Below are 14815 nucleotides of genomic sequence, written 5' to 3' on the forward strand. Positions count from 1 at the left end.
ATTGTAATGCATTACTTTCCCCAACACTGAAAATAACATGCATTTTGTATGATCTTGCATGAGCTCTCTTATTTTGGTCAAATAATAAACAAGGTGTATGTAAACTTTTGACCTCAACTGTAAATATTTTAGGAATGCAACTCGCAAGTATAAAGATAACTATAATGACAACTTGAGCCCTTTAAAGTCAGGTGGATTTTGTTCGTCTGTCAATGTGTAATCATGTATAAGATGGAAAGAACTCAATGGATGTTATTCCTCTTGGAATTAAAATGAATACTAAAATGTTATAGTTATCATTACAGTTTTAATCTTCAGTGTGAACTAGGCCTTAAATCACTGTTATTTCTTCTCTCTCTCCATGTTGTCCTGAGCTTGTTCTCTCATCCTGACCACCTGGTGTTGCTGAAGGAGCTGCACTACTCCTAGCTGATTGTGTGCCCTTGCAACGTCCTCTGCTGTCTCTCTCCAACTGCTCCTTATAGCGGGATCAGCACCTTTGTCTAGCAGAACCTTGAGCACCTGTGGATTGAATCACAAGATATAAGTTTCCTACATTTTCCCACAGGAAAGCCAAATCGCAGATGACAACTCAATTGGTGACCATAAAAGGCTTCTTCCAAATACTTAAAGTGGTCATCATTCTTGTGGGTGTGATGTCACACAGACAGAGGCCACTCCCACGATAGTTGATTGACATGAGCGCCTTACCTTAGCCCCGCCCTCATTGAGCCGAAACAGTCCGACTCCGATCGCCATTGTGTGACTCAGGTGCAGACAAGAATGTCTCCGATTGAGCGATTGAGGTGTTCTGTTGTTGGATATAATAATGAACATAGCAGTCGTCATTTACTGAAGATGCAGAGGAAAACGTTACTTTCGTTTTTAAAGGGGCCATGTCTTAAAATGAGTTGAGTTTTGCAGAGCTGATTTTGACAAGGTAAAAGGCTGTTTTTTTACACTACTATTGAAAATTTGCATTTATAAGTATATTATGACTTTTCATTAAGACCCTAAAGAATCACATGAACTTGTGGAAATGGGCATCCGATGACCCCTTTAATTGAAAGTCGATAATATACTTTGGTTAAAAATTCTTAACAGTAGTGTAACAAAACACCCTTTTATCTTGTCAAAATCAGCTCTGCAAAAGATCAACTTATTTTATTTCATGGTCCCTTTAAATGAGCTCTGCTCGCCCCGCCCCTCTCTGCTGTGGGATTATGAGCCGTAATGTTTACTTTAGCTGCGTTTAGCGCGTTCAGAAGAGAAACTTGCCAACAGCCAAATTATTAAGAAAGGCCATTTGCAAAGATGCATAAAAATCCTTATATTCACTTCTGCTGTGGGTGAAGCTGCATCAGGAATGTTTCACACCAACATAAACGCATATGTAGATCGGGATCAGCGCTTTCCTTTCAAAAACGAAAGTAACGTTATCCTCTGCATCTTCAGCGGCTCAGATGTCGGGAGTAAATGACTACTGCTATGTTCATTATTACATCCAACAACAGAACACCTCAATCGCTCAATCTGAGACATTCTTGTCTTCCTCTGCACCTGAGTCACACAATGGAGATTGGAGTCGGACTGTTTCAGCTCAGTGAGGGCGGAGCTAAGGTAAGGCGCTCATGTCAATCAACTATCGTGGGAGTGGCCTCTGTCCATGTGACATCACAACGACAAGAAGCTGAGAATGACCTGATTTTAAAAAGGGGATATTACTTTTAAAGATTAAAAAATACCACTGGGTGTTCACAAACTGCCAGCACACATTTATGTTCAAACTACATGTAAAAGTTAGATTTGCATCCGATGACCCCTTTAAATTTTTTTAGTGTAGAGTATAAACTTATGGAAAACATAAAAATGACACAGAATCAACACACCTTGCAGTGACCCCTCTCAGAACCCAAGTGCAAAGGTGTCTGTCCGAGCCGCTCCACAGAATTCACATCTGCCCCATAGTGCAGCAAAAGTTTGGCAGCCTCAACATTGTCCCTGAGCGTTGAGTAGTGCAGTGGGGTCATTTTGAGGTTGTCCTTGTCCTCAAGTCCAGCTCCATTCAGAATCAACAAGTGCACCACAGCCCTGGAGCCGCTGCGGGCAGCCAGATGCAGAGGAGACGCCACATCCCCATCCCTGACATCAACCTTAGCCCCTCCTGTTAACAGCTGCTGGAGGATCTATAGGGAAGAAGAAGATACGGTTTAACCCTCTGGTGCTCTTCGGTCACTTCTGACCGAAAAATTTTCTGTTTAGAATTTTTAAAAATCACTGCTTAATCGGAATGACATGAAACTCGGTGACTTTTATGCCATTTGGAATGTCAACACAAAAAAAAATTGAGGGCATGATTCAAGCAGGCTAAGTGGTCGTAAAAAAAATAGTCACACTTGTGCTCTTCGGTCTAAAATGACCGACCATAGGAAATGAATGGGAAATCGACAAAAATACAAATATTCAGAGAATTTTTGTGTGTACAATCTACAAATCCTCCACAATGCTGAAAAAAAGTACACAGCAGTGAAGGGGTGACACTCTAAAACACACCCATTCATAAACACACCCATTCACACACACACGCACACACACACACACACATTAATATACACACCTCTATTCGGTCACTTTTGACCAAAACATTTTCGGTTTAGAATTTTTCAAAAAATCACAGCTTCAACAGAACAGTACCAAATTCATTGACTTTTATGGCATTTGGAATGTGAACACACATAAAAAAATTAGGGCACGATTAAAAAAAACTAATAATAAAATAAAAACTTGTGCTCTTCGGTCTAAAATGACCGACCATTGGAAATGAATGGGAAATTGACAAAAATACAAATATTCAGAGAATTTTTGTGTGTACAATCTACAAATCCTCCACAATGCTGAAAAAAGTACACAGCAATGAAGGGGTGACACTCTAAAACACACCCATTCACAGACAGACACACACACACACACACACACACACACACACACACACACACACACACACACTAATATACTCACCTCTATTCGGTCACTTTTGACCAAAACGGTTTTGATTTTTTTTTTTAAATCACAGCTTCATGAGAACACTACCAAATTCAGTGACTTTTATGGACACACATAAAAAATGAGGGCACGATTCCAAAAAAAAAAAAAGAAAACTTGTGCTCTTTGGTCAAAAATGACCGACATCAGGAAATGAATGGGAAATCGACAAAAATACAAAAATATACAGAATTTTTCTGTCTCTTTCTGACACATCCACACACACATGCACAAATGAACTGAAACACAGCAAATTGAGAAGATGTAAAATAAAATAAAAATATATGTATAAAAAAATTACATATCCAGAGTGCAAAAGACACACACTCTCTTGCATATACAAAAAAATAACACTTCAAATCATATTTAAAACAAAAAACTATCCCAAACTGGATAATAAATAGTCTTTGAGATTGTTTAAATGTATGTTCAACTATTCCACCTAATAAAAATGCTGAATCAATTGTCTAAAAACAACTAGGCAATTCACAAGCTGCTTTGTAGCTTACTATACAGGCATCAAGTTACACCTGCCATTGCAGATGTTTTTCTCGTTTTTTACCAACAGATGGCGCTAATCTGCCTTCAAAAATTAGTGTTGAATGGCTGAGTCTCTATTTCAACCTGAAATACTGCATTCATTAAAAAAAAATAAAAAAAAAAATTAAATTAAAATTTTTTATTATTCTCAATGGCAAAAAATGGATATTAATTACAGCATAAATATTCATTATTACCACCAAACCCTCTCAAAATTCAAAAGAAAAAAGAAAAAATATTATTAAACAAAAATGAATTGGAATGGTTTTACTGAAAAAATTACAGGATGCGTTACAGGTGTCCGGTCACTTCTGACCGCGAAGAGCACACGTGTGACTGCTAAACGAAGAGCACCAGAGGGTTAAACGAGACAGACGACGGAGGAAGGAAAACAGAGAGTAAAAGAAAGATCAATTGGTGCTAAGGAGACAGGAACAGCACACTGCCCTTCACCCACACAAATGCCATCTGTTTCACAGCATGCATTTGGCTTGACTCTGACAGAACGTAGCCAAAAGGGCAGCAAGACCTTGAATTTAGAGTCTTGGCAAATGCAAGTTAGGCTGTGGTAATGGGGTTGATTGGAAACAAATGCATTGAGGTGTTTATAGGACACTTTATGTCTACAGATTGTTTCATTTCAGCATCACATGATCAGTGCTGGATAACATTGGATAGCATTACATTATTTAATCTTGTTTTAAACCATCTAACAGTTTCATGTATCATTTTACATGTCATCAAGCGGCATCTCACTAGCCAATTTTCCACACTTTAAATAATTTGTTACTTAAACTTTTCTGAGTTTCCTGAACTTAAAGTTATAAGGCATTATAACTTTAAGTTCAGTAAATGCAGAAAAGTTTAGTCAACTTTGATATTTGAGTTCATTCAACTTAAAATTTTAAGGCAGCCAGGTAGCTTACCCAGCTTTTAAGTTTAACAAACCATTTTTTTTGTTACGTCAACTCAAATATCTAAGTTGTCTCTTAGTACAACTTAACATTTCAAGTTGACTATACTTATTTAAGCTGACTGGCAGCAGGGTAACAAACTATGTTAAGTTTACTCAACAAATTGTGTTTTTTAGTTTTTTTTTTTACAGTACAGCCACAAACGTAATTGAGTTTTTAACATTTTTCCTAAAAACAGTTAGTAACTGTGATGTTTTGCCCATCCATGTTATGGGCAACCGTGGTATTTTTATTTGTATATGTCTAAATATCCAACATTGAATTAACAAACTGTAGTAGTACTTAACTGAAAAAAAGCTTGTTTTTTTTCCCCCAAAATGTTATATGTATGGTTTGGCTCAAACCTTAAATTGTAAGTTCATATTAATCAAAAACATTTTTTTTAAAATGACAAAACATTCATACTATGTTTATACAGTTCATACAGATTATTGATTATAAACACACACTTAATATATTTTCTTTAGACACAAGCCAAAATGTTTCATAATGTAGGTCAACATAATATTTTGGGGGGATTTTTACAATTTCACCATAAATAAAAGCTTAGCTATAATATAAAACTAGAATTTTAACTTAAGATAAAGATTTACTTAACCCCTTTACTGTCATCCCTATTTTTGAAAAATTCACGAGAGTGCACTATCCAAACTTAAATTATTATAATTCATAAGCGCTTTTAAATACAGACCTAAGGTTGGTCTCTTTTTAAAGAAGTCAATTAGCAGATTAGTGAAGTCTAAATTTAGTAGCAGTTTAAATTTACTGTAAAGAAAATGTATTGTACTATTTTTTCTTATATTATACCTAAAATAAATAATATGTCTAGTTGTGTTCCAAATTTGAAGTTGATATAAAAAAAATTGAGGTTCATATGCAATTTTGTTTAGGCGTTATACCAGAAAAAGCCACAGTGGCCACCCAAACTGTATTGAATTTTTTTATGAATTTCTGTCCCAAATCTATCAATTTCTCTCTTAATATTACATCTATCACAAAATAAAAAAGTTTTGATTCTAAAAGATCGTAATACATTTTGTAATATGACACCCCCGCTAAGGGGGAGGAGACCGCTAAAAGATTTTGAAGTGCTATTTCTATGATAACGCAATATCTGATTTCCAAAGGATTTTTTACAGGAAGAATTTTAAGATTTTAAGCTTTCAAATGGTATATAAATTATGTTGATTACTAAAACATGTGATAGGCAAAAAGGCAACGGAATAAAGACTTTTTGTGACAGAGGTCAGAACTCCTGTTATGATGTAGATTTGTAATAGACTCTTGGTGCACTCTTGTCATAAATTAATCTAACATTGTTCCTACATAATTTGTAACAAAAAAAAGGTAAAATATCTATTTAGGAGTCTTAAACCTTTCCAGTGATATATAGTTTGTCATGATTACATTAGGATTTAATTGTAATTTAGTGAAGTATATTTAGGCATCCTGTATACGGGATGGTGACAGTTAACAGGTTTTAATAAAAATAAAGACTTAAAAAGACTTGAATATTTACATTTTTTTCTATGGGAAGTGTTATTTGCAAACTAAACAGAACAGGTTTAAACTAGAAACCATAATTTTCAATTGACTGATATAAGAAATGGTATTAATTGACTGCATCTTGCACATTCTAAAGCATTTGTGAAAACCTAGAGTTGCATTGCAACTTCTTAAACTGCTTTAAACCATGTTTACACTGCAAAAAAATGCTTTTTTTCTTATATTTTTTGTTTGGTTTCCAGCCAAAATATAAAAAAATTCTTAAATCAAGAAGTAAAAATTATTTTCTTGTTTTCAGAAAAAAAATAAATAAATAAATAAAATAAAAAATCTTATTTCAAACAGAAAACAAGATTATTTTTCTTACCCCATTGGCAGATTATTTTGCTTGTTTCAAGCAAAACACACTTAATTTTGACTTGACAATAATTTTTACTCATCTAGAAAATCCTTCTTGATTTAAGAATTTGTAGATATTTTGGCTGGAAACAAGACAAAAAATCTAACTAAGAAAAGCATTTTTGGCAGTGTAAAAGTTACCAGGTTGATATTACAAGCCATTCTTAGAATAAAACTTTAAGACTTGCCAGTTTAATGAAAATCAAATCTTTGAAGGTAGTAATAACTGTAATTTTTGCTTTTTTGCTTTTTTCTACAACAGTCAATTATTGGGGTATAATCTTTTTTATATTGTTTATGCTCCTAAACCAAACAAACGATGGTTGGTTGTTTTACATGTTAGTATGTTTAAAGCTGATCAGCTCATATTCAATCACCTTCTTGTCTCCAGAGCAGGCACAAAGGTGCATAGCTGTGCGGCCGTTAGGACCCCTCATATTGGCATCTGCACCTCGGTGGAGCAGTAGCCTCACCCCCGCCTCATTCCCCACCAACACCGCCAACTGCAGAGGGCTCATGCCCACACCTTTTCCTCCCTCCACGTCTGCCCCATTATCTAGCAGGAGTTCTGCCACATCCCCCCAGCCTCCAAAAATTGCCCAGTGCAGGGGTGTCCACTTATGAAAGTCCTGGGGGTTCGGTGAGGCCAAGTGCTGGAGCAGAACCCGAGCCGTGCCCAGGTGTCCGCTGGCTGCAGCCAAGTGAAGGGGCGTCTGGCCGGAGCTGGACCGTGCTGAATGTGACGCCCCCTTCTGGAGGAGGAAGTCTGTGGTCTCGGGGTTTCCTCCACTGCAGGAGCGGTGCAAGGGAGTGCAGTTGAAGAAGTCCTGGCTATTTACCTCCACTTGGCCAGTTTGCAACAGGAACTTGATCAGCATGAGATGACCCTTGAAAGAGGCGTGGTGGACAGCTGTCCAACCATACGGGTCCCTGGAAGTGCAAAATAGCACAGTCAGCAAAAATATGTCTATATATTTATTTTGGGAATAACACAACAACCTTTTTATGGTATTAGACGTTACTATTTTTACACTGGTGCCTTATGTTACTAACGTGTGACACAAATACTTATTTCACTGAGGCATAATAATGAAAAAAGTGCAACATAAACAACAATATAGCAAAAAAATGTTAACAAAAAAGTGGTAAGTGTAACTTGTCATATTAAAGTTAAAATATTTTTTTCTACACTGCAAAAAAATGCTTTTCTTACTTAGATTTTTTTTGTCTTGTTTCCAGCTAAAATATCTAAACATTCTTAAATCAAGAAGGATTTTCTAGACAAGTAAAAATATTTTCTTGTTTTCAGAAAAAACAAGCCAACATTAAGTGTTTTTGCTTGAAACAAGCAAAATAATCTGCCAATGGGGTAAGAAAAATAATTTTTTTTTCTGTTTGAAATTAGATTTTTTTGCATACCCCATTGGCAGATTATTTTCTTGTTCTAGGTAAAAACTAATTTAATTTTGACTTTTTTTAAAAAACAAGATTTTTTTTTACTTGTCTAGAAAATCCTTTTTGATTTAAGATTTTTTTGATATTTTGGCTGGAAACAAGAAGTTTAATTTATATTTAAATGTAAAAATGTAATCAAATAGTTGGTCCAAATATAAAAATTTAGTCATTATTTACACAGCCTCGTGTCATTCCAAACACATAAAACTTTGGTTAATCTTCGAACCACAATTTACTTTAATCGTATGCAAAATACACTTTTACATGTTCTTTGAACATAAATGTGTGTTGGCAGTGTGTGTACACAACCACTCTATAATGATAAATATCCACCTTTTTTAAAATCCCTAATAATAATCACTTTCTCAGATCAAGCTTTTCTGAGGTTCCTGGCAGAATTACGTAGATCTACAAAGGCCCCTCCCACAACTATCGATTGACACGGCCGTCTCACCTTAGACCTGCCCTGAGTGAGTTGTAAACAGTCCACCATTGTTTTTGAAGGGCATGCGCCTCTGATCTGCTTAAATGCGTCTATGTTTGAAATTTTAACCTAAGTATGTTATAGTCTTTTCATTAAGAACCATATCAACTTGTGGAAAATGGGCATCTGATGACCCCTTTAATGAAACCTGATAGGTTTCTGTTCCCCTATTGAAAGTGTAGCCAAAGTCAACCAAAAAGTTCCAAAAAGGTAAAAAAGTCTTCGTAAAATGAATCTATATGAAATGAGCTAAACTGATTTACGTCTAGGCGAAGAGATATTATCCCTTTATATGATGAATATATATATTTTAAGGCTTTAAACTAAGTTTAAAGGGATAGTTCACCCAAAAATGAAAATTAGATTTTTATCTGCTTACCCCCAGGGCATCTAAGATGTAGGTGACTTTGTTTCTTCAGTAGAACACAAACAAAGATTTTTAACTCAAACCGTTAAGTCAACGGTTACCAAATCTTTAAGACAAAAAAAAAAAAAAAAACATACACAGACCAAACCAAATTAAACACTACGGCTTGTGACGATACATTTAGGTCTGAAGACACAAAATGATCAGTCTGTGCAAAAAACTGAACAGTATTTATATCATTATTTACCTCTGATTCACCGCAATGTCCAACTGTCCTGAGCACGTTCACAACAGCCGGCGTGTGACGCAATAACATGATCTGGTAATGTAGTCAGTGAAAAGTCAACACTCCCAGATGAGTTCGCATAAGGAAACGTAATCTTTTAGTTTTTAATCAGTTGCCAGAATCAGGATAAGCACAAGTAATTACCATTTTGAGAGGCCAATATGCACTATGTAAACAATGAGTGACATATACGCATTATAGACCGCTTTTGCGTATGCATCTATCCTGCCCTCCAAAGGCAAAGTGCAGCATCTACGCGAACACTGAAACTGAGAAAAATGCCTTTAAAGTTTTTACAACTGCTAGTCAAACATGAAACGGGACAAAATTGAACCAGAAGACTTTGCCACAAGACAAAACAGTTGTCACAAAGTCCATTTTAAGCCTTAACTCAATTTTGACCAAATGTGTAGTTACTGCGCTTTGCCTTTGGAGGGCAGTATCTGGGTGAACGCAGTCTGGACAGAAGAATGCTGCAGTGAATCAGAGGTAAATAATGATATAAATACTGTTCAGTTTTTTGCACAGACCAATCGTTTTGTGTCTTAAGACCTCAATGTATAATTTGGTTTTGTCTGTGTATGTTTTTTTAACTCTTAAAGATTTGGTAACCATTGACTTCCATTATATGACTGACAGACTGCAACGGTTTGAGTTAAAAATCGTCATTTGTGTTCTACTGAAGAAACAAAGTCACCTACATCTTGGATGCCCTGGGGGTAAGCAGATAACCATACAATTTTCATTTTTGAGTGAACTATCCCTTTAATGATCATTTATCAACCATTATAGACAGATCTACATATAAAACATCCAGAATTGGATTTAGTTTGCAGTCTGGATTATTTTTTTAAGATCCCCTGAATCCTGATCAATGCAATCGATTCAGCACCACCACCTTGGACAGCGCCACATGTGAGAACGTATACCTTAAGCAACTTCCTAAGGTAAAGTTAGGGGTACATGTGTGAAAAAGGCATACCTTTAGTCAAGAGTCTTCATAGCCTACTAAGAAATAACTTCATTCAGTAAATGCACCCATAATCATTCAAAAAATGTGCAGTATACGTGTTTGGAATGACATGAATATAATGGCAGTTTTTTTATTTTTTATTAATGAACTGTTCCTGCAAGGTTATAAATCACTAACTGGCAGTTAGCAGGCACGCCGTCTTCCAGCATGGCCTTGACTTGGTCCAGACATCCCTCCCAAGCAGCGTAATGCAGCCTGCGCTCGTCCAGGAGAGAGTGTTTGGGTTTGGGTCGACGGTGGATCCTCCACTGTCTGGTTCCTGCAGCCGTCCGGACCTTCCTCTCCACCGACCCCATAGACACCGAGTCATGGAGCTCCAACCACCTCCAGTGCACCTCTGGGCCTGCGTGGGCCATGACTGGAGAATAGTCTGTGGAGGAAAAAGGTCATGGTGTGAAGTTAGCAAAAACAAAAAACAAATAAAGTATTTATTTTATTTTCATTGCTCATTAGGAAGGATCACACTGAACTAAAAGAGTATGTACAGTTGTAAAAAAAAAAAAAAAAAAAATGAAAGTTTTTAATAACTATATACTCATTCCACCAGGGGGTGGTAAAAGTTTACAGAAGTTAGAAAACTCTGAGCCAGTTTGGTTACATCACTAAATTGGACCTACATTTAAAGTATGATCAATTTCCAGTTTGTGTAAATCACTGGAGCGCTTACGTAACTAATAAAGTTCCAAAATTTCAACAGAGATCAGTGCATGTTTTCAAAGACTCTTTTGATCTGTCTTCCTGCTGTAATTCCATCTGGAGACACGGTTGTCATGGTAACAACGGCTGCAATTACTATTTTAGAGGTTTTCATTAACTTTACTGGCAGTCTGTCATTTATAGAGGACTTACACATGGAAAACATTTTAGTGATATTATTAAGTCTATAGGGTTTTTAATTCTAAATCTCTCCGCAATATGCCACACCATCTGAGACAAAGTTTAATACAATGCTGTTTTTTCATGCACCTGTCAAGTTTGAGATTTTGGGCTTTTTGCTTTCTCAATAAAGTGTTTTTTTAGACTAGTGGAAAGAAAACATCTAAAATACACTGTTAGGTGTTTCTTTTATAGCACTTTATCTATTTTTGTCAATAGATTTCAATTACAATGCATAAAGGCCGTTTTCTCAAAATGAGTTTTTCTCCTACATTGAGCCATAAATCTCCACTTCAGTAGCACTTACACACACCACACTTTACATTTTTATTCCTGTCTATATCTTGAAGATTTTTACAGAGGGATTTGTTCATATACAATTAGCTTGATTTTATACAACATTTTACTTTTACTAAAAAATGCATGGTTTTCTGTTGGTTTAAAAAAAAAGAAGTTTTTTTTCTGAATTATGGAGACAAAATGAGATCCCCTCTGTAAAAACATTTGACTCTAATATGTCAAAAAAAAAAAAAAAAAAAAATTAAACAAGAATTTTAAAACTGACTTGATCCAGTGTTTAGATTTTTGTACTAGAAATGTATGCAAATTATCACATATTTCATTAAATAATTTATCATTTCCATATTTAAACCTAACATTTTCGAAAACTTGTAATACAAAAAATGTTTGCAGTTATCAATGTAATCAGTCATCTGAGTAAGTAAGGTGATAGCTATTAGTTAATTTTTTTAACCTATTCACCTGCAGTCTCTCGCCTTGTTTGAAAAAGTATTTATTTTAAAGTTTGTTTAAAATAAAAGTTGCTACAATTTTTTTGTTCACCCAAAAATGTCAATTCCATCAACCTTTACTCACTTATGACTTTCTTTAATTGTGGATTGTGGTGTGTTGTTTTTAGTAACCACTGACATCCATTGTATGAGCAAAAAATACATTTCTCAAAATAATCTTCTTTTATGTTCCTCAGAAGAAAGAAAGCAATGTAGATTTGCAACTCTAAGTATGTGACAGATAAAAAAGAGATGTAGTTTAAAAAGATTACAGCGTAAGTGTTATTCTTAGTGTGAAAGCGTGTTCCACGTCAAGCTATGAGCCACAGGAGATCTGGAGGCGTTCACGGCCTGTCATGTCGTGGGAGTTCGGGATTATGTGGGCGGACAACTGGCTCCTGCCCTTGCCATTTATCAAGGCAAAATATCTTTTAAAACGCAACCGCACAGATACACTGCTGCTGATGAAGATTAACAACTAGACATTTAAAATATAGAGCTTTTACAATGAAATTATTTGAGTCATAGTTCTTAGTAACAGCTATTAAACTGCTATTTTAAATGGCACCACAAACACTTATCAGTTCATAAGATAACTTGCATAATTTCTTGTGAATTTAAATGAGCATTTGCACGAACACACATTACCAGAGATTTGCTTTTCAATGTGTGGATCCGTCCAACTGAGTTGACTGGAAAGGAGACAGAAGTTACCTGTGAGTGCCAGTTACTCCATGATGTCTTGCTTCTCTCCAGTGTGCTGTTGAATAGATTTCTCAGGGTGACATAACACGCAAGTCCGGTCTTTCCACCCCCTGTGATATCGTTCATCAAGTGTTTTATGTTCATCTGAGGTTGCTATGGTGAGAATGGGCTTTTCAGAGCACTGTTATTATATGATGGCACAGACGAGAGAGTGAGAATGAGAGAGAGAGAGAAAGAGAGAGAGAGGGAGGTTTGGAGCTGCGCATGCCTGATGGTTGCTGTGGCACAATTACATTACATTACACACTGTATGCAATTGTCTCTTTTACTGTATTACATTGTATTTGAGATGTGCTATATTTGAGATTTTGCTTATTGAAATCTTTTAACAATTAAATGCATTTTTAATGTTTGGAATGAGTATAGTTTTCCATCAGGGTGTTAAGGAAGCAGACCGACGAGAGAGGTAAGTGAGAGATAATAAGGTTTATTTATAAACAGCAGAGCAATGAAGAGGATGACGTGCAGAGCCGGGTAAGTAGAGCTGTATAGATGAGTATTGAATCTTGGATGGATCGGAAGGTTGATTTAGGATGATTTCCTTTTTTGCAGGAACGATGAGAGGAGGACTTCGAGTGAAGATACACACGCACGCCGGCGGTGACGAGATGCAGACTTATGGCACACACACACACTGGAGACTGGAAGCGGCCGATTCTACAGACAGAGTGGAACAGAGCAGATATACAGGTAAGTAGTCACAGGTAAGTAGCAAGGTAGGTTTCGTGAACTTTGGCAGAGTTGCACGATGAGTCCGCTTTCGAACTAATGAGCCCGGACACTGATGGCTGTGTGTGGTGTGCTTAAATGTGCTGGGGTTGATTGCGTGCAAGTGTGTGTCTTTAGAATTCAGGTGAGAGTGATCGCTGTGTGAGGGAGGTGGAAGAACCTGGCCAATCCGTGACATTACCCCCCTCCCCAGGGCCCGCTCCTGAGGGCCGAGATCTCCGACGTCGCGGTGGTCTACCTCGTCCCCGAGGTGCTGGAAAGTCAGGATGAGTGTTGTGGAAATCCTCCAGAAGGGCAGGATCTAGTATGTCATCTCTAGGTACCCATGATCTCTCTTCTGGTCCGTATCCTTCCCAGTCTACTAGATATTCCAAGACCCCACCGCGACGTCGGGACTGCAGGATCTCCCGAACAGAGTATATGGAACCTTCCTCCAGGACCAAGGGGGGAGGGGGTTCCTCTTCGTGGCCAGGTTCTGTGGAGGGAAGAACAGGAGGGTGAAAAGGTTTCAAAAGTGAGACGTGGAATGTGGGGTGAATCCTGTATTGAGGTGGAAGCTGGAGTTTGTAGGTGACGGGGTTGACCTGTTCCAAGATGGTGAAGGGGCCAACAAATCTGGGACTCAGTTTCTTCGAGGGCAGGCGCAGACGAATATCTCTAGTGGACAGCCAGACCTTCTGACCAAGAGCATAAGTGGGACCTGGAATCCTCCTGCGATCGGCGACGACCTTGGTTCTGCGCACTGCCCTTTGGAGATGGTGGTGAGCCTCGTCCCAGACTCTCTCGCTCTCCCGGAACCAGTGATCCACTGCGGGCACCTGTGATGGTTCACCATTCCAGGGGAAGAGTGGCGGTTGGTAGCCTAGCACACACTGGAATGGTGTGAGTCCTGTAGTGAGTGGGTTGCCGCAGTGAATTCTGGGCATACTCTGCCCAGCCCAGAAACTGGTTCCAGGAGTCCTGGTGACCATGACAGAAGGTCCGAAGGAACCGTCCCACCTCTTGGATTTTCCTCTCGGTCTGTCCATTTGTCTGAGGGTGGTATCCCGATGAGAGGCTTACGGTCACACCTAGGAGCTGAAAAAAGGCCTTCCAGACTCTGGAAATGAATTGGGGTCCTCTATCCGATACTATGTCTTCAGGGATACCGTAGTATCTGAACACGTGGTTAAATAACTTTTCAGCGGTCTCCAGGGCAGTAGGGAGACCCTTCAGAGGCAGAAGTCGGTAGAACTTGGAAAAACGATCAACAATGACTAGAATACAAGTGTTCCCATCGGAAGGGGGGAGATCGGTCATGAAGTCCACTCCTAGGTGTGACCAGGGACGGTTCGGGACGGGCAAGGGATGGAGCTCTCCCGCAGGTAAATGTCGTGGACTCTTCGAGATGGCACATTCCTTGCAGCCTCGGACATATCGCCTCACATTCCTTGCCATGTCAGGCCACCAGAAGCGCTCTGAAAGCAGCGAGAGGGTGTTGTTGGCCCCTGGATGTCCAGTGCCCAGGGATGTGTGCGTAGAGTGGATAAGATCTACCCGTTGTTCCCGAGGGATGAATTGACGATCTG

The 14815-nt window shown here is 38.0% G+C and overlaps 1 protein-coding gene across 1 annotated transcript; it reads right to left on the reverse strand.

Annotated features, from left to right (window-relative positions):
• Positions 1-26: 26 nt before the first annotated feature.
• Positions 27-12639, reverse strand: LOC141346120 (uncharacterized). Its single transcript, XM_073851032.1, has 5 exons — positions 12468-12639; positions 10204-10456; positions 6839-7391; positions 1890-2186; positions 27-522 (listed from the first exon to the last, which is right to left on the reverse strand). Exons 2-5 carry the CDS (start codon positions 10440-10442, stop codon positions 343-345), a joined length of 1269 nt encoding a protein of 422 aa, XP_073707133.1. The 5' UTR covers positions 10443-10456; positions 12468-12639; the 3' UTR covers positions 27-342.
• Between the last annotated feature and the right edge of the window lie 2176 nt (positions 12640-14815).

The sequence above is a fragment of the Garra rufa genome, chromosome 11 (assembly GCF_049309525.1).
Source record: "Garra rufa chromosome 11, GarRuf1.0, whole genome shotgun sequence".
NCBI lineage: Eukaryota > Metazoa > Chordata > Actinopteri > Cypriniformes > Cyprinidae > Garra > Garra rufa.

Coding starts and splice junctions, on each gene's coding strand:
- LOC141346120 (XM_073851032.1), bottom strand. CDS start 10,442: ATGGCCCACGCAGGCCCAGAGGTGCACTGGAGGTGGTTGGAGCTCCAT. Junction 2,187..6,838: donor CCTGCTCTGGAGACAAGAAG/GTGATTGAATAT, acceptor TCTTCCCTATAG/ATCCTCCAGCAGCTGTTAAC. Junction 523..1,889: donor CTGAGAGGGGTCACTGCAAG/GTGTGTTGATTC, acceptor TTCAATCCACAG/GTGCTCAAGGTTCTGCTAGA.